General features: G+C 35.7%; 1 protein-coding gene across 3 annotated transcripts in view; it reads left to right on the forward strand.

Annotated features, from left to right (window-relative positions):
- BCAS3 (BCAS3 microtubule associated cell migration factor) overlaps positions 1 to 25,800 on the forward strand; it is a 592,536-nt gene that overhangs the window by 106,336 nt on the left and 460,400 nt on the right. For all 3 annotated transcript variants that reach the window (XM_007464906.1, XM_007464904.1, XM_007464905.1), the window contains exons 8-9: positions 22,949 to 23,056; positions 25,089 to 25,165. In XM_007464906.1, the coding sequence (XP_007464968.1) occupies positions 22,949 to 23,056; positions 25,089 to 25,165 (185 nt within the window). The remainder of the gene's footprint in view (positions 1 to 22,948; positions 23,057 to 25,088; positions 25,166 to 25,800) is intronic.

A 25,800-nucleotide genomic window follows, 5' to 3' on the forward strand; every position in this document is an offset into this window, starting at 1 on the left:
GATACTTTGCTGTCATATAGTTTAATATGACTTTATATTATATAGCTAAAAACAAAAGGTGGGGGCTTCCCTGGTGGCGCAGTGGTTAAGAATCCGCCTGCCAATTCAGGGGACACAGGTTTGAGCCCTGGTCCGTGAAGATCCCACATGCCGCGGAGCACCTAAGCCCATGCGCCACAACTACTGAGCCTGCGCTCTATAGAGTCTGCAAGCCACAACTACTGAAGCCCGCCCACCTAGAGCCCGTGCTCCGCAATAAGAGAAGCCACCGCAATGAGAAGCCCGCACACCGCAACGAAGAGTATTCCCCCCTTGCCCCAAGTAGAGAAAGCCCGCGCACAGCAACAAAGACCCAACACAGCCAGTAAATAAATAGGTAAATAAATAAATTAATTAATTAAAAAAAAACAGAAACAAAAGGTGGCAGTCTTTAATTCAAAGTTGTTTTTTCTTCTGCTCTGTATCTTAAACTAAAGGCCCTTTAAAAGAAACATTTTCCCTCTAGAACCAGTTCAGAAAACAGCTAAAGGGGTTGCAGTTTTCTGTGTAATCATTTCAAAACAACAGTTTTTTTCAGTCACCAAAAGGATGCAGTCTTGACATATAAATAGAAAACAGATTGAGTTTTTGGCTGATACTGCTATACTGGTTTAAATGTTGGTTCAGTCAACTTCAGGCTTAGATTACAAGATTTGCAAATTAAAGGAAAACCAAAAGGGCAAGAACATCTGTATAGATTCTGACTTTGTGGAATTCCGTACAGGCATGCTTATTCTACTGCTGGTGCAACAGGGCATGTACACAGTGAATAAGCCTTGAGGAGAGATGACTGTTATTTTCTTCCTATCCCAAAGACAAAATTGATGATGAAAATTAGGGAATTCATTATGAAGAACCACGTCAGTTTCCAAATCACGTATAATTCCACAATTTTTCGGGGGAAATATTTTCATGATGTAGCTGTAGGGTATTTAGCCAGAATAAAAATCTTGCTAAATCTCACTAGTTGTGTTACTTGATGATTTTCTTGAATCTAAAGTATTGGGAGGGCTTCCCTGGTGGCGCAGTGGTTCAGAGTCTGCCTGCCGACGCAGGAGACGCGGGTTCGTGCCCCGGTCCGGGAAGATCCCACATGCCGCGGAGTGGCTGGGCCCGTGAGCCATGGCCATTGGGCCTGCGTGTCCGGAGCCTGTGCTCCGCAACAGGAGAGGCCGCAGCAGTGAGAGGCCCGCATGGCGAAAAAAAAAAGTATTGGGAATTGAAAAAGGTAATTTGCTTTAACTAAGACTTAAATATGTTATAGTCAAAGAGTATGTTAATTAATTGATAGGAAATTAATTACTATACACCTCTGTGAGATGTAAGGAATCCTTGTTTGCTACTGGGTAAATCATACCTGTGTGTATGATTTTAAAATGTTTGCTATAGGTTATGTATGCTACTATCTCAAAAAATGCTTTATTTTAATGTTTTTCCCCTTTTTGTTGTAAGAAAGAATTTTATATTCTTTCAAGAAATGTTTATAGCTACCAGTATTATTTTTGGGTACCTGCTATATTTCAGCTGCTCTCATAGTATGTGGGAATTCAGTAGTAATCCAAGGCAGTGGCTTTTAGCTGAGAGGGAGATGAGAGAGGTGGTTTTGACCCCCAGGAGACACTTGGCAGTGCCTGGCGACATTTTTGGATGTCACATCTGGGGACTGGGAGGTGCTAGTGTTGTGGCAGAGTCAAGGATGATGCTAAACATCCTATAATGTGCAGATCAGCTCCTGACAACAAAGAATTTTCCAGCCTAAAATGCCCATAGGGCCAAGGTTGAGACACTCGGATCTAAGGAGACAAAGAATCTATGCATTGATTGAGCTGACTTTCTAGCAGGGAGAGAGAAACAAATAAGTAAAATATATAGTATGTTAACAAGTGATGTGTGAAAAATACTAGGGAAGGTGGTTAGAGAATGTTGGACAAGGCAACGCTATGTGGTGTTGGTGGACATTTGGATAATTGGCTGTTTTGGACTATAGTGAACAGTGCTGATATGAACATTTGTATACATGGGAGTACATTTTTTGGTGTGCATTTCTGTTTGGTATATGTACCTAGTAGTGGAATTGCAAGGCCATAAGTTATGCTTTGCTTGATATTACCAAGCAGCTTTCTACAGTGGTTCTACCAGTTGCCTTCCTACTGGCAGTTCATAAGGGTTCCAGTTGCAGTACTTTGTGTGAAAATTTGGCATTGATAGTCTTCATTTTAGCCATTCTGGTGAATATGCATTGATATCTCATGTGGTTTTTGTTTTCATTTTACTGACAGCTAATGAATTTAAATACTTTTATATATATTTTAATCTATTTCAACATCCTCTGAAGTGCATGACCAAGTCTTAAGCCCATTTTTCTTTTGTTTTATTTATTTATTTTGCGGTACGTGGGCCTCTCACTGTTGTGGCCTCTCCTGTTGAGCAGCACAGGCTCTGGATGCGGAGGCTCAGTGGCCATGGCTCACGGGCCCAGCCTCTCCACGGCATGTGAGATCTTCCTGGACTGGAGCGTGAACCCGTGTCCCCTGCATTGGCAGGCAGACTCTCAACCACTGCGCCACCAGGGAAGCCCTTTCTTTGGTTTTAAATGTCCTTTTCTTATTCATTTGTTGGAGTAGTTTTAATATGAGCCCCCTGTCAATGCTTTTATGATTAGTGCTTGTTTTTTTTTTTAAATATTTATTTATTTTTATTTATGGCTGTGTTGGGTCTCCGTTGCTGCATGCGGGCTTTCTCTAGTTGCGGCAAGCGGGGGCTACTCTTCATTGTGATGCACGGGCTTCTCACTGTGATGGCTTCTCTTGTTGCAGAGCACGGGCTCTAGGTGCACGGGCTTCAGTAGTTGTGGCACGTGGGCTCAGTAGTTGTGGCACACGGGCTCTAGAGCACAGACTCAGTAGTTGTGGCGCTCAGGCTTCGTTGAAGATGCCATGGGATGTGGGATCTTCCCAGACCAGTGATCGTACCCGTGTCCCTTGCATTGGCAGGCAGATTCTTAACCACTGTACCACCAGGGAAGTCCCTGATTAGTGCTTTTTATATCCTGTTTACCTCAAGGTCATGAAGCTGACTCCAAAATGTATCTGGTTATCAATACAGAGGCCCAAGAATAGCCAAGACAGTTTTGAAGAACAAAGTTGGTAGGGTTATACTACTTGATATTTATAAAGCAATAGTCAAAGTTGCATTGGCATAAGGAGAGACCATTAGATTAGTGGAATACGTAGGGCGTCCAGAAACAGATTCACATATTTTTATGATAAAAATGGCACTGCAGTACAAAGGCAATTCATGTATGGTTCTGGGTCATTTGGGTATTCATATGGAAAATGAAGAAACTTGTTTCCTGTCATATATCATACAAAAATCAACTTAAGATGTATTGTAGACCTAAAGGTGAGAGAAAAAACAAAATATTTTGAAGATGAAGAAAATATCTCATGGCTTAAAAATTTTTTATTTATTTATTTTTTTGTTTATTTGGCTGCGTCGGGTCTTAGTTGTGGAGCCAGGGATCTTTCATTGTGGCATGCAGGCTTCTCTCTAGTTGTGGCTTGCGGGCTCAGTAGTTGCAGCTTGCAGGCTTAGTTGCCCCGTGACTTGTGGGATCTTACTTCTCTGACCAGGGATCAAACCCACATTCCCTGCATTGGAAGGCAGATTCTTAACCACTGGACCACCAGGGAAGTCCCCCTCATGACTTTAAGGTAGACAGGTATTCCCTAAACAAAACATAATATGTACTCACTGTAAAGAAAAGCATTTGTTTTCTTTTGGCTTCAATATTATGTAGAAAATTGCTTGTTTTGGTGGTGTATGACTTATATATGATATTCTGTTATGTACATGTAATGAAAACCAGGATTTTACTATTTTGTGAACCTTTAATGTCAGTATATGGAATTATCATATAATTGGAACAATATAGTAACTGTGTATCATTTCCTTTGTTGATGATACTGTGGGTTCTATAAGGCTGCCTTAAAAAATTAGGATTTGAAATCTTAGGTTTGCTTTTTCTCCTTTTGTAGTCATTTAAATATTATTTTGTTTCTTAATTTCTTTTCCTAGTTTTTTTTGAATTTTATTTTATTTTTCTATACAGCAGGTTCTTATTAGTTATCCATTTTATACATATTAGTGTATATATGTCAATCCCAGTCTCTCTTCCTAGTTTAATTCCAATGATAGAATGCCTTTAAATAGCTTCTTTTTTTTTAATGTTCGAGAAATGTAAATCCAACTATAATGGTATAAAACATGATATTGTTGTATAAGTCTAGTTGGAAAATTCCCCTCAAAGATGGCAGAAATTCTTGAAGCCATCCAGATCATGAGGGGGGAAAAAGGACAAATAGGAAGTCCTGAATAATTACTTGGTGGGAATGTGCAATGGTAGAGGAGATTGGTTGTTTTTTTTAAGGCGATAAGATCCTGGTTTTTTATTCTGTGCAGGATGTTACAGAGGGCCACAATTTTCTTGTTTATTTTAGTTTGTAAAGATGAATATACCTTAGGATACAGAGGCACAATACACAAAAATTCCTTTGGACTTATACTGTGCTGAAAAACTTCAAAAAAATTACAAATGACTTGAATTATTGTTTTATGTTTAGAAACAGATTGTTATTTTAAAACTAAATTTCCAGGCCTCAAGGTGGTTGTCACAACCAATGTAATATCCTAGAAGCAAGATTTTGTTTTTATTTTTGTTTTTTAGTCTTTTGAGTGTGTTATATCTTAATGTTAACTGATTTTGTTCTTTGTCAGTAACTTTTGGTATAAGGAGTCTTTTTTCTTGGCATTCAAGTAATTTTACTAACATCTTGTTTTTCAAACACAGTATCCAAGGAAGGTTAAAACAGTTATTATACAATAACTGGCATATTAATTAGAGCCTCCTGATGTGGGGTGGGTAAATGTGCTTGTGGAGAGGAATGAACAAGAGACAGTATTTTGAGTGTCCCTTTGGAGTTTTTTAAAAAAAACTTTTAAGTGCTTAAACATGTGGTATATTTAGGTTTTATCACTTATTTAAATATACAGTTTGTATTTAGCTCTGTGGAAATAATGAAATATAATAAATTTGTATGTGTTAAAGTAACATTTCCTATTTTATTCTGACTCTGTTTACTTGTTAGTCTTCATTTCCCTGAAAAATTTCAGCGAACACATACTGAATGCATCTGTTTGTCAGTTTCGTCCATGCACCTTTTTCAAACAAGGAAATAAAAGTAAAGTTTATGATGACCAGAGAGCTTGATGAAAACAGCTGCACTGCATACTTCTGTGAGTCACTTGTCAAATGAAGCAGCAGTATAGGAAAAATGATAATGCACCCCTCCACTGTTAAAGACAAAACTGCCGCGATGGGGGACATTTTAAATTATTAAACACTGTAAACGCCATAACGTTAATTAGAAGAGGAACAAACTCCACAAAGATAAATGTGTTTTCAATATGATTCTTAGGGAGGGTACAGTAGAAACCAGTGAACAGAGAGGAAATTTATTTCTGGCAGGACTCTAGACATGGAACTGTGGCTGAACTTTTTACCCTAATTACCTCCTGCTAATGCCTGCAGCGGTCTGGAATCAAAGTGGTGCTTCGGGCCCTGGAAATTCTCTGATGTGGCAAACGTTTGTTGTGTGAGGAGGGTTTCTTAAGAAAAAGCAGAATGTTGTGACAGGATTTTAAAAAAATTTCTCAGTTACCACCCACCTCACTTGTTGCCTACAAAAATAGAGTAATTGTTTGCATCTGTGTGTGCTTTTTTCCCCCTAAGAAATAACTGTTATAAATCAATGTGACATAGATCCAGTGAACTGAGCCTTGCCTGAGATATGCTTTTTTTTTTTTTTAAGTCTCTCCTTTATTTAAAAATCTAGGTTCAAAATGTAAAGAAGTTATTTTTGATGAGGGAGAAGAAACATTCTGCCCATTTCTGAGGAGAATTTAGATCTTAAAGTATGCTTTTCAAAATAAAGCCTAACTACTTCAGGAGCATCAGACTGATAACTATTAAACTGCTTAATCCTAGAAGTTGAAATGGGAATTTCCAGTTTCCATTTTTAGCTCTCCATCCCACAGGGACCAGAACCTTAGAAACATTTCCCTTTAATTTCTCTGAAACTTCTTTCCATTCATCTGTCACCACCTGCTTTTCATCCTTTTCTTTTAAAGTCAGTGTTTCTATACTATATATAAGATAAATACTTTGACCTTGCATTTTATGTATTCTAAAACAATCTGAATTTCAATTAGTCTGCCCTTGTTTCATATGAACGTCTGTACTAACTTGTATCTCCAGTTCCAGCCCTTTACTAATCTTCTTAAAACCTTTTATATAATTCTTGAAAAACACTGATTGCACTATTGTTTTGTAAGGCAAATATACTCATGGTTTCACTTGGGAAGAAATTTATTTAGGCAGTCTTTTATTTAGGTATTGAATAGATAGCTTTAATTAGTATGTTGTTAGTTTTCTTGATCCTGGGCAAGAAAGAGAATTTTTACTCCTCATAATGAAATCTAAAGTTTCTTACAAGGTTGGATCAAAAATTCACATCTTGCTGTGGTTAAGCTGTGGTTACAAATTGCTCCAATATAACCTTAGTATTTTGCATTTTGTATATCTGCCTCTGTGACCATTCATATAGTAGTTTTATTTGTGAATTGTGAATGAGGATTATTTATTTGAATTACCAACATTTCAAAATTATATTACAAATAATTTATTTTAACTTTCTTCCCCTATATATTTTTATAAAATCTTTTAAATTAGTGGAAGGCAGTTATACATTTCACTTCTAACATATTGTTTCAAAATTATAATTAACCACTTTGGATGTAATATGTGTGTTTCACAACTTTTGTTTGTTGTTTGATTCCTCTCATCACCACCACCACACCCCCCAGAAAAACGTTTTTGTTTTAACTACTAAGAAAAGTAATATTTCATAGTAATGATACTGTTCAAACTGGAAAATGACTTAAGTTTTAATCATATCTATATGGCATTTGGAGTTGTTGCAGTTCAGTTTATACTTCACTATAAAATAACCTTGCATATTATTATAAGTATTTAAAGGGTCATCAGCTTTTTTTTTCTAAACCTGATACCACAGGAAAAAGAAAGGACAATCATGTGGCTTTATCAGGTATTATGGAATGTAAATATTCCTCACAAGTTTCAAACAGACATACTCTACAGTGTACAAATAATGATTTTCTTGTGCTTTAGTAAGTCAAATTAGAAGAATTGATTTAGAACAATATAGGCACCTTCTGAAAAATATGTAAGTGCAAGGGCTCAGATTTTCTGTTGTCATTTTAAGTATGAAGAAGGGGAATATCAGAAGTAATAAGTTTTTACACATATCCTTTTCTAAAATATCTTTTGGTAAGTTTTGGTATTCCTTGATTTTGAGAAATAGATTGCATATAATCTATTAGCTTTAGCTTGTTTAAATTTCTCAGTGTGTCTCAAATGCTGTAATGATCTGTTGGCTTCTTTGACATGTTTAATATGTTGGTTTGTATTGATTTCATACGCAAACTTCATGCACATTGGTAAAGTTTTAGGGTAACACTGGAATAATAAAACCAGTTACGCTTTTACGCAGTAGAGCATATTTGGTGTCTATGCTTGCTTGGCAGAAGTTGGTATAATTAACAGCTTTTTCATGAATTGAACCAGACTTAGTGCTCTCATTTCCAGTATCCCATGTTTTTCGTTAAACTATGGTTATATTTATCTGTTAATATGCAAATGATTCTGTATATACTTTATTTATCATGATAGATAAACATTTCACAAATTAGCTTGCTTTCTAGGGAAATAAATTCAAGCAAGATTTTGCTTTGTTTTTGTTTGGAGTGTTATTGCTTCTGCCTTAAAGAATGCACAAATTTTTCTTAGTATATTATTTTAGTTTTCAAAGTTTCTTTATAATATCATGACTCAAAATTAACTTCCTTTTTTTTTTTAGGGAACTGTATTTATGATCCATTTCTTAACCATTAAGTAAAATTTTAATTTTTAACTTAACTTTTTTGCCTCTGTTTTTCGGTATCCCTCTGCCAGTGGTTTCCCTTATGGAGGAGTATGTTGTCCACGAAAAGGAAATAGCAGGTTGTAGTAGAATGTAGACTCCCTAAATTCATATATCTTAAAAAATTATAAAATAATGAACAATTTATTAATTTTCTGCTATTAAGAAAAACTGATTTTCTTTTACATTGGGAATTACAAAGTAAGATTTTATTTATTTTTTAAAAATTTTATTGAAGTGTAGTGATTTACAATGTTGTGTTAATTTCTGCTGTACAGCAAAGTTATTCAGTTATACATATTTCTTTTTCATCATGATTTATCACAGGATATTGAATCTAGTTCCCTGTGCTGTATAGCAGGACCTTGTTTATCCATCCAAATATAACAGTTTGCATCTGCTAATCCCAAACTCCCAATCTTTCCCTCCCCCAATCCCAAAGTAACATTTTAGTATCCTGAATTATTAATTTCAAAGAATACAGTATAACAGTTGTACTGTAATTATAGCTAATTATAATATTTACTTTGTGAATAGCAGAGGCAGATTTATTTGTTTTCTTTTTGATTTTTTGGAAACATGATGCTAGTGAAGGCGAGTTTATAGCTTTCAATCTTCGTTTTCTGTGTTTTCTGTCTCTGTCGTCTATGTCTATAAATCATTTTCCTAATCAGTTAGTAAATGAATATCAGCAATTTAAAATATTCAATATTTGAAGCACTTGCTGTTGATAGAAACATTTTCCTATGATATTCCATTGCTGAAAATGCTTAATGAAAAGCCTTCCTCTGTAAATAGATCACATAAGGGTTAAATGAAATAATACATATAGTGTCTTTATAACAATGGCTGGTATTTATCAAATGCACAATAATCAAAATTATAGAGCAGCCACAGTCGTGGGACTTATTATTAGATAAGTGAAATTCAAAAGGTAGAATGTCAAACATTTTCATATCTTTACTTCATAAATGGAATTTTGCCAAGTATCTCTCTCTTCAGTTCATTCAGTCTTGTACATTCTGTGGTTTTGGACAAACATGTATTTATTTATATATGTATATATATTTAGACAAACATACATTCTGTGGTTTTAGACAAACATGTATATACCATTATCATATCATAGAGAGTTGTTAATTGATAACAAGTAGTTAACATCAATTCTTTTCTTAATTTTTAATAGATTCTTTTAACAAATAATGTTATGTTCAACGTATTACAACAATAAACACGGTGTAGTCTCTGCCTTCTGGAAGCTTATAGTTCTTTTGATTGAAAGGGCGTGTAAGTTTGTGAAATGTGTAGATGACATTACTAGATTTGTTTAGTACCTTTGTTTGCATTCCTTCATTAAGAATGTTTTAATGTCTCCAAATGATTTTAAAAAATCACGGGAAATATTCTGGCAGGATTAGTGGGCAGTTCTTTTCCTTATTTGTTAGAATAAACTCATTATATGTTTTTTAATGTTATTGTCATTGTCCTTGGACTAGTTGGAATTTATTAATATGGTTCATGGTTACTTATAAATATGTCACATGTATATAATTATGAATTGTGTTGTATTATTTTTAGAGTTTGAAATAAAATGTTGCCTATATGTTAGGGTTTTAGGTTTTTGTAACCTCAGCATAGTTATATGCTACTTCGTGTTAGATCATGTTATGTAGAATGGTAATTAGAATATATTTCACTTGTACCTGATTAGTCTAGTTAAAACCAGTTGAGAGGTTTTAAAATGTTCTAATTCTTATTGATATTTATTTTTTGGGGAGGTAGATCCTTAGATTTTGAATTTTGAAGAGATATTTGACAGGTTGACAAACTTGTCCTTTGTGTTATTGGGAAATGAGGCTTGATCATCTCATCTCTTGGAGATTCAGAGGATTTTGCTCTATTCTTGAACGATTGCACTTTGACCTTTTATCTAGTGAAAATTTTACTTTTCTTAGCAGAAGTCAGAATAGTTGAACTATTTAGATTTGGATGGTAAACTTGTATTAGAAGGCATATATATTTAATAAACAGATGGAGTAGAAGATGACAGATGAGCTGTTCCAAACATTCATAGCTTTGTTTAAAGCTCTTTTATTTCCAGCAGAGTACCATACTTCCTACTTCACTGGAACTTTAATCCAATTTATTTGGAATTGCCTTAGATAACCATACTTATATATTATAAAAATACCTACTCATGTGTAATGAGTATTTTATTATTTAATATTTATTTCTTTAGGGGAGATGACTGGCAGACATTTGTTCTTCCTTGAATATGTTCAGTCTTTTAAAAAATGACTATTCAAATATGTTTAAAAATATGAATTTTAAAAATACATGAAGCACTATTACAGCTGAAAGGAAAATAGAGAAATCAACAATTAAAGTTAGAGATGAGGAATCCTCTTTTAGTAAATGATGCAACTAGGAGATAGGAAATCAGTCAGGATATAGAAGATATCAACTACAACATCATTTTGACTCACCTGATATTTATAGAATACTATATCCACATACTGTACATATAGCATTGACCAAGACTGACCGTATGCTGGGTGATAAAGCAAGTCTCAAAAACAGAGTATGTTTTATAACCACAGTGCAGTTAAGTTAGAATTCAGTAATAAACATCTCTCTGTAAAACCTGTACAGTGTTTGGAAATTAAACAATGGGTAAAGCAGAGATCAAGAGAAAATAGAGCAGAGTTTGAATTGAAAGACTGAAAAAACACAGCATATGAAAAATGAAATGGAACTAAAGCAGAGACAGGGGATGTTTATAGCGCTAAATGCTCATGTTTGGAAGAAGGAAGGTCTAAAACCTTTCACCTTAAGCATCTAAAAAAGAGGAGCAAGTTTACCTAAAATAAGTAAAAGGAAGAAAATAATAAATGGAAATTAATGAAAGGAAATGGACAAACAACAGAGAAAATCAGTTACGTCAAAAACTAGTTCTTTGAAAACATCATTAGTAGGACTGATTGAAAATCACACAAATCACCAATATTAAGAGTGAGCATTACTACAGATCTTATGGTCATTAAAGATAGTAAGCAATATCAGGATCACCTTTATCTTTGAAAGCTTACATGAAATGGACAAATGGAAAATAACTTAGTGAAAAGTTATTGGTAAGTAAAGACCAATCAGTAGAATAATATTGCCATGGAGTAGTTCATAATTGTAAATAGATAGTTCACAATTATTTCTATAAAGAAAGAGTATAAAACAGACATACAAGAACTTAGGGAAGACAGGGTGAGGTAATATGAGAGACATGACCTATGGGAAGAAACAGAAGGACATAGCTCCACAAATTCATCATAGAACTGACAAAGAAATTAGAAGGTGGAGAAGGAAGACTAGACAGAAAACTGAATAAAATGAGAGCTTGAGCAAAATGGGAAGAAAATTAGAACATTTGCATATTTCCCAAATAAGAGAAGCAAAGTAATGCAATGGAGGAAATGTCAAACATCAGAATGTTTAATCCCAAGGTATATTATTGTAGAGTTCCTATATTTCAGGAACTCAGGCTCACCTCATATCCCCCTCAACTGAAGCACATACTTAAAAGGCCCCTGAGAAAGACAGTGTAAAGCAACCCAGTTACACTAGAAATGGAGAACTACATTTCAGGGGTCAGTAAAGGTGTCTCCCCCCCGCCCCCTTTTAAATTAATTAATTAATTTGGCTGTGTCGGGTCTTAGTTGTGGCACGTGGACTCTTTGTTGCAGCATGCAGGCTTCTCTCTAGTTGTGGCACATGGGCTCAGTAGTTGCGGCATGTGGGCTCTCTAGTTGTGATGCGTGGGCTTAGTGGCCCCATGGCATGTGGGATCTTAGTTCCCCGACCAGGGATCGTACCCATGTCCCCTGCGTTGGAAGGCAGATTCTTAACCACTGAACCAGCAGGGATGTCCCTACATTTATATTTAAATTTATGATCCCCTTTGTGTTATTTTTTGTATAATGTATCAGGTTTAGGTCATGGTTTTTCCCTATTCTTTGCTACTTCATCATTTTTTCAAGATATTATCCTTCCTCCGTTGAATTACTTTTGTACTTTCCTCAACACGTAAAGGTGTTTTTTTTTTTTTCCGGTACGCGAGCGTCTCACTGTTGTGGCCTCTCCCGTTGCGGAGCACAGGCTCCGGACGCGCAGGCTCAGTGGCCATGGCTCACAGGCCCAGCCGCTCCGCGGCATGTGGGATCTTCCCAGACCGGGGCACAAACCCATGTCCCCTGCATCGGCAAGCAGACTCTGAACCACTGTGCCACTAGGGAAGCCCTTCACTGTGGTATATTAAACATACTTGTATTATAACTTTATTCTCTATCCTTAAAAAAAAAACACTGATATTTTTTGAAATCTCCTTGAAGGTAGAATATTTCTAACTCATCTTCATATTTAATTGCAAATAATAGAATCTTACATAAAAAAAATACAGTGTATTACCTCTTTGCTTCTTATGTAGTATATGACCCTATTGAAGAACACCTGATTCCAACCTCAATTTTACATTACCTCCTGTTTTCATGTGGACACTTTACTTCTTCTTGCCTGGTTACCTCCCCATGTAAAAGCATTGTTAGTACCACTCTCTCAACTTGTAGTGGTGTTGGAAGGTTTAAATACCCAGTGTTTATTCTGAACTTTGCAAAAGAAAAATGTTATTATTAACTAGGCTAATCACAAGTTTAGTCTTTAATATGGTTAAGTTTCCATTTTCTTGGCTTTTTCTTTTTAATTACTTAATAAAAAGACACCACCAACTGGCTTTTGTTCTTTAGCAGCTGGATAAGAATACAAATAATGTAATACTATCAAAAAGTTTCCTCTTATATTTAAAGGATTAGCTTCAGTAACACATGTTGAAGGTTGTGCAGCTTTTTCCCATTTAAAAATAAGTGTTTCCATGCTTCTTGCAATTTGTGGTAGATTTAAGATGTCTTTGCTATTTTGTGTTTCACTTATACATGCATATTCTTGGAAAATGTCACTTTATCAAATACTTTGTTCCGCTTTTCCTAATTTTGGTTCAATCTGTTAAATATCATGAATAAAAATAATAAAAGTCTTTGTAAAGGAAAATGTTATTAATGTTTAGAATTTTCAAGTCATAAAAGCCATATCTCACATTGCTTTAGCGTGATGCTTATTGTATTGCATTACAAAAAAACTTTTTTTTTTTTCAGTTTATTTATTTATGGCTGTGTTGGGTCTTCGTTGCTGCGTGCAGGCTCTCTAGTTGTGGTGATCGGGGGCTACTCTTCGCTGTGGTGCACGGGCTTCTCACTGCGGTGGCTTCTCATGTTGCGGAGCACGGACTCTAGGCTTGTGGGCTTCAGTAGTTGTGGTGCACAGGCTCAGTAGTTGTGGCACGCGGGCTTTAGAGTACAGGCTCAGTAGTTGTGGCACACGGGCTTAGTTGCTCCGTGGCATATGGGATCTTCCGGTCCAGGGATCAAACCTGTGTCCCCTGCATTGGCAGGCGGATTCTTAACCACTGTGCCACCAGGAAAGTCCCCCAAAAAGCTATTTTGAAAACATTGTCAAGGGTGAGAAATGGCTATGATTCTAATAAAATATATGAATATTAAGAAAAAAATTAGTATAAAAATAGACTCTGTGACTCTGTGATGGAAAGTTATGTTTAGGGGATTAATATATATTATTTGTGATTCTTGTTTTCTATCAGGCATAAAAGATAGTTTGCACCTATCTAATACAACATTTTCAATCAGTGTTTAAATTTCAAAGATAAAGTGTAAGGTCACCATCATCATTCTTCCATTATTCTAAGTCTTCACAAAAAGCCCAAGATACCTAGGTCATTCCTCATTTTCTACATGCTAATAACCTAGCGTTTGACATTAGAAAAGGGATTATTGAATCTTCTATGGAAAGATGTACTTCAATAGGAATACTTAACTGTACATACCTAAAGATCTTATTTAATTCCTATTCTTTGACCATTTCATGCTCCTTGCTTCATTTAGTGGTTCATTTGATTAGGTCTCACTGTATTGCTGACTTTTCCCTTAAATAGTAATTGTTGGATCTGAAACACACTGTCGGAATATTTCCCAATGTTTACAACATGTATAGTATTATCTGTATATAAAACTAACTGAAGTCATGGATTGAGAGTTCTGACAGTCACTCAACCAAATTATGTGGTTATGTATTTGTGGTCAAATCTTTTCACTGTGTAACCCCAATTAAGAACAAATTACTGATATAACTAATGAAAATTAAAATAACTTTTTGATTAAAAGTACTTAAAGCTTAGCATTTTAAAAGTTTTATTATTTGGAGACTCTCTGTTGTCCTAATAAAACTATGTTGGCTTAGTAAAAGGTTATCAACAATTTTAGTGTGTTACAGAAGAACCTGAGAAATGGAAGCCCACTCACATTTGTTTCAGAATAGTTTATAATAGTAAAAATTTATTTAAAAGTGTATTAGTTTAACATAATTGTCTATATAGTACTGAAAGGAAAGAAATTAATTTGATAGATTGAAAGAGTAAACAGTAAATCATGACTCTAGATACATTGCTGAAATTTAATATTCAAATAAGTAAGTGAAAAGGCAACTGAATGTTATTGAAGTAGTAGTAGATCTTTTTACTGTCTCTATAGATTTGCTTTTCCAGAACGTCATATAGTTGGAACTTATTTCTTTTTAAGGCAAAATAATATTACATTGTGTGTGTATACTACAGTTTTTTTATGCATTCATCATTTAAAAGGACATATGGGGCTTCCCTAGTGGCACAGTGGTTGGGGGTCCGCCTGCCGATGCGGGGGACACGGGTTAGTACCCTGGTCCGGGAGGGTCTTGCGTGCCGCGAAGCGGCTGGGCCCATGGGCCATGGCTGCTGGGCCTGTGTGTCCAGAGCCTGTGCTCCGCGGCGGGAGGGGCCGCAGCGGTGAGGGGCCCGCGTGCTGTAAAAAAAAAAGGACATAGGGTTGTTTGCCCTTTGTGGTTATTATGAATAATGCTGATATGAATGTTCATGTACATGTTTTTCTGTCGACATATGCTTTCATTTCTTCTTTTTGGCGGTACGCGGGCCTCTCACCGTTGTGGCCTCTCCTGTTGCGGAGCACAGGCTCTGGATGCACAGGCTCAGCGGCCATGGCTCACGGGCCTAACCGCTCTGCGGCATGTGGGATCTTCCCGGACCGGGGCACGAACCCATGTCCCCTGCATCGGCAGGCGGACTCTCAACCACTGTGCCACCAGGGAAGACCCTTGCTTTCATTTCTTGGTATACATCTAGGAGTGGAATTGCTGGATCATATGGTAATTCTATCTTTAGCTTTTTGAGGAACTGCCAGACTGTTTTTCACAGTAGCTGCACCATTTTACATTCCCACCAGTAATGGATCAGTATTTTACTTTTTCTGTATCCTTGCAAATACTTGCTCCTTTTCAACTGTTTTGTTATAACAAACCTAGTGGGTGTGAAGTAGTATCTCACTGTGGTTTTGATTTGCATTTCACCACTGATCAGTGATTTTGATAATCTTTTCATATACTTGTTGGCCATCTGTATATCTTCTTTGGAGAAATGTCTGTTCACATCCTGTGCTCATTTTGTAATTGGGTTGTTTATCTTTTGGATGTTGAATAGTAAGAGTTCTCAATATACTTTGGATAATAGACCCTTATCTGATATATGATTTACAAATATTTTCTATTTTTTTATTGTCTTTTAACTTTTTAAAATAATGCCTTTTGATACACAACAGTTTTAAATATTGATGTAATATAATTTTTTTTCTTTTGTTGCTTGTGCTTTTGGTGTCACATCTGAAAATATTGTCAAATCCAAGATCATGAAGATTTACCCCTATATGTTCTTCTTGTATAGTTTTAGCTCTTATATTTAGGTCTTTAATACATTTTGAGTTAATTTTTATATATGATTTAAGATAGTAGTCCAACTTTTTTGCATGTGGACTTCAGTTTTCCCAGTACCATTTGTTGAAGATACTTGGTACCTTTTTCAAAAATTAATTGATCAGGGCTTCCCTGGTGGCGCAGTGGTTGCGAGTCCGCCTGCCGATGCAGGGGACACGGGTTCGTGCCCCGATCTGGGAGGATCGCACATGCCGCGGAGTGGCTGGGCCTGTGAGCCATGGCTGCTGAGCCTGCGCGTCCGGAGCCTGTACTCTGAAATGGGAGAGGCCACAGCAGTGAGAGGCCCGCATACCGCAAAAAAAAAAAAATTAATTGATCATAGATGTATGGGTTTATTTCTGGACTCTGAATTTTATTCCATTGTTTTATATGTCTGATGTCAGTAACACAGTGCTTTGATTAATGTAGCTTTGTTGTAATTTTTGAAATCAGGTCATGTGAGTCCTCCAATTTGTTCTTTTTTATTTGGGACCTCTTACAACTTCATTTGTTTTTAGGTTGGCTTTTCACTTCTGCAAAAGCCATTGGAATGTTGATAGAGATTGCATTGCTATTGTAACTAGAACTGCTTTCTTAACTTTTTATTTTGGATTGATAATTGCTGGTTTATGTATGTTGATTTTGTACCCTGAAATTTTCCTGAATTTATCAGTTCTAGTACTATTTTATGAATTCTTTGGAATTTTCTATATATAGCATCATGTTGTCTGTGAATAGAGATAGTTTTATTTCTTTTCCAATTTAGAAGTTTTCAGTTTCTTTTTCTTGCTTAATTGCTTTGGTTAGATCTTTCAATACAGTGTTGACTGTAGGCATCCTTGTCTTGTTTCAGATATTAGCAGAAAAACATTCAGTCTTTTGTCACTTAGTATAGTGTTTTGCAAATGCCCTTTATCATATTTGGAAGTTCTGTTCTGTTCCTAGTTTCCTGTATTTTTTTTGTTGTTGCTGTGTTGTTGTTTTTTTTAAATTATGAAAGGTTGTTGAATTTTGGCAGATGCTTTTTCTGTATTGGTTGAGATGATCATGTTGTTTTCCCCCCTTTCATTCTGTTAATGTGATGTTGACTGTTAAGAGTTTATTATTTAATTCCACATATTTGTGACATGGTGATATTTGATATGCTATGTTTAATATCACATATTCATGAATTTACAGTTTTCCTTCTGCTTTTGATTTGTAATGTCATTCCAGCTTGGTTAGAGAGATTGCCTTCGTTGTTTTTAAATTTAGTTAGACTTGTTTTGTGGCTAACGTAGAAGAAGAATGTGTATTCTGCCATTATTGGGTAGAGTCTTCTATAGGTTTGTTGAGTTTAGTTGATTTATATTGTTAATCTTAAGCTGTGTTCATTTTTTTTTCTTTCATTCTGCTACTCTGATGTGTAATTTCACTCATCTTATTTTCAAGTTTGTGAATTCTTTCTTTGGTCTATTCTGATATTCAGATAAGCTTTTGAAACCTTTAGTGCCTTTTTCATTTTAGTTATTGTACTGTTCTGTTCTATTATTTCTATGTGGTTCTTTTTTCATAAGGAACCAGTATCTTTATTGATATTTTCAATTTGTGAATTCATCTTTCTCCCTTATTTCTTTGCCTATAATTTCTTTTAGCTTTTTGAGCATATATAAGACAAGTTGATTTAAATTCTTTGTATAGGTTCTTCAGTGTCAGTTTCTCTGTTTATTTTTGTTCTTTGTATGGGCTATACCTTCCTGTTTCTTTGTGTGCCTTGCGATTTTTTGTTGAATGGTGGACATTTTGAATATCATAATGTGGCAACTCTGAACGTCATATTGTCCTCCCCTCCCCAGGGTTTTCTGTTTTGCTTGTTGAGGTCTGCAGCCACACAGTTTATTGACTTTTTCAAACTCTTTGTAAAGACTATGTTTGGGACACTCCTTTGAGTGTGTAGTGATACCATCTACAGCTCTGCTGTAGCCTTTACCTCTGGCTTGTGCAGTCAGAAGCTCAGCCAGAGATGCAAGACTAATGTCTTCACCAGTTCTTTGAGCTGGCATTGGCTCTGGGCATGTGTGCTGTATTCTAGATTCCCTGGTATATCATATCATTCGGTGTACACACACGCATATACAGAAACACACATGTGATTTTCACTTCAAGGAATTGGCTTATGTGACTGGGCTGGCAGGTAAGAAGTAGAGTAGGCTAGCAGGCTAGAAACTGTCAGGTAGAGACTGATACTGCAGTCTTGAGGTAGAATTTCTTCAGGATTATGAATTTTTATAAATTGAATCTCTATATTCAGTTCTTTTAATCTGCTATCTTTCATTTCATCTCATTTCTTCTTCATTCTGGAAATTTTTCTGAGGTTTGTCCTATACAGATTCAATTTTCTGAATAAAACTTGGACTTCATTAAAATTACATACTCCCACTCTTCAAAAACACAGACCGGGATGGGAGAAAACACTTGCAAAACACATATCTGATAAAGGACTGTTATCCAAAATACACAAAGCTCTTAAAAATCAAAAATAAGAAAATGAACAACCTGATTAAAAATTGGGCAAAAGACCTCACCTCAAAGACAATATACAGATGTCAAGTAAACATATGAAAAGGTGCTCCATATCATATGTCATCAGGGAAACAACAAGGACATACTACTACACACCTGGCCAAAATTCAGTACACTGAATATATCAAATGCTGGTAAAGTGGAGCAACAGGAACTGTCATTAATTTCTGGTAGGAATGCAAAATGGTAAAGCCACTTTGGAAGACAGTTTGGCAGTTTTGTACAAAACTAAACATACTTTTACCATAGTCAAACAATTGTCCTGCATAGTATTTACCCAAAGGAGTTATGTCTGCCCAAAAAACTGCACACAGGTGTTTATATCAGCTTTATCCATAATTGCCAGAATTTGGAAGTAACCAAGATGTCCTTCAGTAGGTGAATGGATAAATAAAATGTGGTACATCCAGATAATGGAATACTATTCCGGACTAAAAGCTGTCAAGCCATGAAAAGAAAGGAGGGAAACTTTAAAAGTGTATTACTGGGCTTCCCTGATGGCGCAGTGGTTGGGAGTCCACCTGCCGGTGCAGGGGACACAGGTTCATGCCCCGGTCCGGGAGGATCCCGCATGCCACGGAGTGGCTGGGCCCGTGAGCCATGGCCGCTGAGCCTGCGCATCCAGAGCCTGTGCTCCGCAACTGGAGGGGCCACAACAGTGAGAGGCCCGCGTAACGCAAAAAAAAAAAAAGTGTATTACTAAGTGAAAGAAGCCAATCTGAAAAGGATACATACTGTATGATTCCAACCAAACAACATTCTGGAAAAGGCAATACAGTAAGACAGTAAGAAGATCAGAGTTCGCCAGGAGGGATGCACAGGCAGAGAACAAAGGATTTTTAGGGCAGTGAGACTATTCTGTATGCTACTGTAATGTTGGATATATGTCGTTATAAATTTGTCCAAAACCCATACAGTGTACAACACCAAGAGTGAACCATAATGAAAACTATGGAGTTTGGGTGATTATATTGTGTCATTATAGGTTGTAGCAAATGTTCCACTTTGGTAGGGGATGTTGATAATGGGGTAGACTATGCATGAATGGGGGCAGAGGCTTTATGGAAAATCTTTGTACCTTCCTCTCAATTTTGTTGTGAACCAAAAACTGCTCTAACAAATAAAGCATATTAAAACTTTTTAAAAAATATGATGGGGGGCTTCCCTGGTGGCGCAGTGGTTGAGAATCCGCCTGCCGATGCAGGGGACACGGGTTCGCGCCTGGTCGGGGAAGATCCCACATGCCGCGGAGCGGCTAGGCCCGTGAGCCATGGCCGCTGAGCCTGCGCGTCCAGAGCCTGTGCTCCGCAACGGGAGAGGCCACAACAGTGAGAGGCCCGCGTACCATAAAAAAAAAAAAAATAAATAAAAAATATGATGGGAAGGATTACAGAGAAAGTAAGAAATAATGAAATAGGCAACGTATTTAGATGAAAACATTTAGTTTTCATCTTCTTGGGTTTATCTTCTATACTACAGTTTCAGGATTTGCTTTTAGGAAATCCAGTTTAACTATTTTGTTTTATATTTAATTTAACCTTTTCATTTTCAGTAATGGAAGTTTTAAAAAAATTTACTCTTTAAATAATTGTAGTCAACTCTCTTCACTGAAATGAACTGTAAATTCCATACCTTTGGCTCTGGGAGAACTAGTCCTTTGCTAATAAAAGCTTTATAACTTGCTTTATGTGTATAGGTTATGTATACAGCAGGTAACAGATTGCTGCAATGCAAAAATTTTCAATATATGTCCTGGTTCCTCACTATAAAACAAGTTACGTAGGTAAAGAGAAGGTCAGTTAAGGACAATTTGCATTCATTTCTATTATATATTTATCATTAAAAGTACTAAATAACTTTACATTACCCCTGTTGATAATTATGTGTTGCAAAAGCAGTGGTGCCTGGGCACAGTTTAGAGTCCTTTAACCAACGATTTAATAATACAAATTACGTCATTTCTGCTTTTCTTTCCAACTCTGGTTTTGCTTGCAATAGATTCAGTTACATTCTAAATTAGATTCTCTACATTTCTATGTGAACTTTTTTTCCTTAAAGTATTAATTAGGTTTTATCTTAAAGTGAAGTCACAATTTTAGGTTTAAATGTCAGGCGCAAACCTGTAAAAATGTTAACCCATTTGAGCTCTAGAAATCTAATGAAGACTTCTGTATACAGCTTTTGACACTGCTTGGTGTATACTAGAGTACAAAGTAAAAGCTTGTTTCTTGTCTGTATATTTTAGAATAACACACGTCCTTTCTGTTATGGGGCATGCATTCTGCTGATGTTATAGAAAGCTTTCTCATCAGCCTGCCCATGAGGAAAATTAAGATTGTCTTGCTGTGTCCCAGGGAAATATTCAAGGCTTTTAAAAAGAGACAAAATAGAGAACAAAAGGATATATCAGGCGTGTACACAACTGTGTTATTGGCAGATAGCATGACTCCTTTATGAATGTGTGACTTTCTGAAAATTCTGATCTTAAAAGAATTATCTTTTTCTATTAGGCATTGAATAAGAGGTTTTTTCCATATATAAATAGAATTTTTAGATCTACCAAATCTTGTTCATTCAACTCTAAACTGAGCCTTCATAGCATTTGTTTTGTCTACTTCTATTGAAGGCTCTCTGCAGGAAGAATCTCAGTTGTGACATTGTATGGATGCCAGTGAAATGATCAGAATTCAAGTTTCTAGTGTACCGTGGCTATAATGAGCTGCTAATTGAAGGTGACAAGCTGTTTTTTCCTTCCCAGTTGGTCTGGCAAAATGTTAGATTTCGTTCATTATTAACTCATTGCTTCTCAGCAGAGGACTGGATTAATTAGTTGGGGGAACATTAAGAAAAGAATTTTTGCCTTGTGTCAATGTTAGAGGTTGAAGTTCAAGTTTTACTGGATTCTCTCCCATCTCCACTTTCACCAATTATATGCACTTGTGTAAGTCCCTAGCACAATCAAGACACAGCAACATTTCTATCGCCCTAAAAGTGGCACCCATCATGCCACTTTGTACTCTGTAGCTTCCCTCCTTTTCTGGTCCCTGGCAACCACTGATCTGCTTCCTATTTTTTTTTTTTTGGCTGCGTTGGGTCTTCATTGCTGCGCGCGGGCTTTCTCTAGTTGCGGCGAGCGGGGGCTATATTCTTCTTTGTGGTGCACGGGCTTCTCATTGTGGTGGCTTCTCTTGTGGCGGAGCACAGGCTCTAGGTGCGCAGGCTTCAGTAGTTGTGGCTCGCAGGCTCTAGAGTGCAGGCTCAGTAGCTGTGGTGCACGGGCTTAGTTGCTCTGTGGCATGTGGGATCTTCCTGGTTCAGGGCTCAAACCCGTGTCCCTTGCATCGGCAGATGGATTCTTAACCACTGAGCCACCAGGGCAGTCCCAACTTGTTAATGTTTTTGTTGAGGATCTTTTATGTATATTCATGAGACATATAAATATATCGGTAGTTTCTTGTGAAGTATTTATTTTTGAGATCATGTGTTACTGGCCTCATAAAATAAGTTGGTGACTCCTATCTTATAAAAGAGTTTGTGTAGAATATCTAAACTTTTTTGTTTAAATGATTAGTAGAATTTACAAATGAAGCCATTTTTAAGGATTTCTTTGTAAGAAGTTTTAAATTATGAGTTTGGTTTCTTTTATAGATACTGCAGTATTCAAATTATCTATTTCAAGGAATTGGGTTTACTTTTGTTTATTTTTTTCTTTTGCTTACTCAAGTTTTGTTTCATTGATTTGTTGTATTCATTCCTTCATTCCACTTTCATTTGATTTAACTTGCTCTTTTCCTACTTTCTTAAGGTGAAAACATTGATCTCTTCATCTGTTCTAGTATGAAGGAACACATGTCTTTATAATTTAAATCTTATCATTTAGAATGCGTATTTATGTACATTTTAGAAAGAGGTCTCGTTTCTGATAGATTCTTGATTAGGGTTGAACTGTATCAATCTACATATTAACCCTTATATTAATGGTTTGTCTTTTATTATGGGTTTGTCTGTGTATATTTTGTAATTTGTGTTACTAGGTTTTATACTTATACAATCAAATTCTCACAAATAACTGCAGCTTTATTTCTTTCTTGTAGTAATTTCTTATGCACATACCTTCTATACTGTGTTGAGTAGAGTGGCCATATTCTTCAAGTGTTCTTCTCTAATCCCTGATTTTAGAGTGAAAGCTTTCACTATTCCATCATTATGCAATTGCTAATTTTGTTGATTAAAGCCCAAATCAATTTGCTTGTATTATGTTAGTAAGAAAATTTATTGGCCCTCCCACCTGTTAAAACATAATGGCTTTTGTCTTTATTTATTTATGTATATATGTATGTATGTATGTATGTATTTATTTATTTATTTTTTAGCACAAGTCCACCTTACTGTTGTGTGGATTTATATTCACTTCGTACTGGGGAGATGGTCAAGTCCATTCAGTTTAAAACACCTATCTATGATCTCCATTGCAACAAAAGGTAAGCAATTTTTCATGTGTTTCTTGTGCAAGATAACATACCTCCTGTGCACGTAGTGCCTTTCCATTATCATTGACTTTGATATAATAATAATAAAAAAGTCACAAATATGTCTTCAGAATTCTGCCAAATATAAGTAGCTCTTAAGATTTCTTAATGTTTTCAAACTTTTTGTCTTGACTCATTAGTGAAATAATGAAATGGAAAAGAATAAAAGTGCCTGAGTAAACATATGAAGGTTAAATATTGCTTTGAGGAACCTTTTATATGTATAACATAACATTTTATATATAACTTTTTGTTTAATATATGTACTTCTATATGTTTACTGGTTTATGATGGGAAATGTAATTTTCCTGTTAGCATTCATCAAAACAAAACTTATTTCTGAAATGTAAAAAAGACTTTTAAATATTCTTATTGTTTTGCACTTCACAATGGAGCTAAAAGAGGGACCAGATAGATTTTTCCTAGCCCCATGATGCTAAATGTCTTATCAAGGTCATGGCTGCAAATTATTAATCTCATTAAAGAGCAAACACGTGGAACATGGAAGACAAAAAATAAATTTCATAATAAAAGACTCTCAGGTTAGATTTTAAAGAGATATTTCAAAAAGTGACTCAGAAAGTTTGAATGTAAAAGGAAGGGTAAACACATACCTGACAAATACAAACTAAAAGATCAAGACTTTGATATTAATGATAAAAATATTTGAATTCAGTACGAAAATATGAAATAGGACAAAGAAAAGTTGTTCAGTGATAGTGTGTAATTCATAATGAAGATCTAGTTATTATGTATATTTAAACTTCAAATAACATCAAACAAAATTATATATGACATAGGAGGTATACTCATGTTATTTCTGGGATAATGTAATTATCCAGTGATATATTAAATTATTAAAAGTTAACATTTTTGGGCTTCCCTGGTGGCACAGTGGTTAAGAATCCTCCTGCTGGTGCAGCAGACATGGGTTTGAGCCCTGGTCCAGGAAGATCCACATGCCGCGGAGCAACTAAGCCCGTGCGCCGCAACTACTGAGCCTGCGCTCTAGAGCCCATGAGCCACAACTGTTGAGCCCACGTGCCACAACTACTTAAGCCTGTGTGCCTAGAGCCCTTGCTCTGCAAGAATAGAAGCCACCGCAATGAGAAGCCCGAGCACCGCAATGAAGAGTAGCCCCGGCTCGCCGCAACTAGAGAAAGCCATGTGTAGCAACGAAGACCCAATGCAGCCAAAAATAAATAAATAAGTAAATAAAATAAATTTTAAAAATCAACATTTTTAAATGGGTGGATCTAGTAGTTAAATATTTAACAACAGTTATCAGGAGCAATACTCTAAAATGTAGTTTATAAAATAACTTCATTTCAGATACATTTTAATTTTGAAAATTTATAACTTTTCCCTAATTATTTATAAATCTTGAACTTTGGGAGAAATACAGATTTTGATTAATTTTAATATTTCAATAATCAGAAATATCTCATTTACATTGAATAATAGTTATCTGAGCTTCCTTTTTCCCTCCCTCCCTCCCTCCCTCCCTTCCTCCTTTTCTCCCTCCCTCCCTCTCTCTCATTTTGGCTACTGTGTTGGGAAATTCAGCAATCATTTTAAGTGCCAGGTTGTATAAATCCATTTTATGTTTAATTCCATGACTTTGAGCCAGCACTGGAAAAACACTTTTAGTAAATAGCCAGCAGTTTATTGATCTCATACATTCTTAATGAAGATAGATTCATTTGATTTATAATGAATGAAAATGAAATTTTATTTTGAGGTGTAGTTCTCCTGTGACTTTTCTTCCTTTAATCTTGTCTAGATCATATTAAGGATTTTGTGACTGTATTTTGACATTTAAGAAGCAGATGTTTCTAGCCTATATGCTTTAAGAAGCGTTTGATTTTTAAAAATTCCTTTGGTACATACTTACTTAAATCTAGATGATTTAACTTATTTATAGTTCAGTTTATAGAATTTCACATTAACATTTTCTTTTGTGGTTTTTTCCCTCTAATTTTAGGATCCTTGTCGTAGTATTGCAGGAGAAAATTGCTGCCTTTGATAGCTGTACTTTCACAAAAAAATTTTTTGTCACAAGTACGTATCAACTTGATTTATTTCCTATCATATGCATTGAGTTTATACTACTTACTTGATAGAATCAGCAGACTAATTGGAATCATAACATCAGTATTTCATGCTTATTCAGTTACTGTATTTCTATGTTTCTGTGATGTCTTATTTAGTAATATAATTTTATGGTATATGTGTTCAACCCACAGTGCATTTTCTTCATATTACTGTGGAAGCCTTGTATACCTCAGCTTTTCCTTATATATTTTCCTTGAGTCGTTGTGATTAATTTAGATTTGTGTAGCTATGTTGTTAAATTATGTAATTAACATAACATACTTGTGGACATAACTGGATTATCATTCATGAGGGAAATGTGTCAGTCTTTCACTCCTTCTTTCCCCCACCTGTCACAACTCTGCCTGGATTTGCAGAAATAAGCCTAGATTCTGGATCCAAACACACACACACACACACAGACAGACACAGTCATACAGAGAGAGTGACTGTTTGATCAGTTGATCTATTTTTTAAAAAAATGGCCTATGCAGTTGTGGGAGCTGGCAAGTCCAAGATTTGCAAGGCAGTCCAGCAAGCTGGAAATTCCAACAGTGGCCTTGTCTGGAGTTAGATTTTTTTTTTTTTTTTTTTTTTTTTTT

Source organism: Lipotes vexillifer, unplaced genomic scaffold (genome assembly GCF_000442215.2).
Source record: "Lipotes vexillifer unplaced genomic scaffold, Lipotes_vexillifer_v1.1 scaffold788, whole genome shotgun sequence".
NCBI classification, from domain to species: Eukaryota; Metazoa; Chordata; class Mammalia; order Artiodactyla; family Lipotidae; genus Lipotes; species Lipotes vexillifer.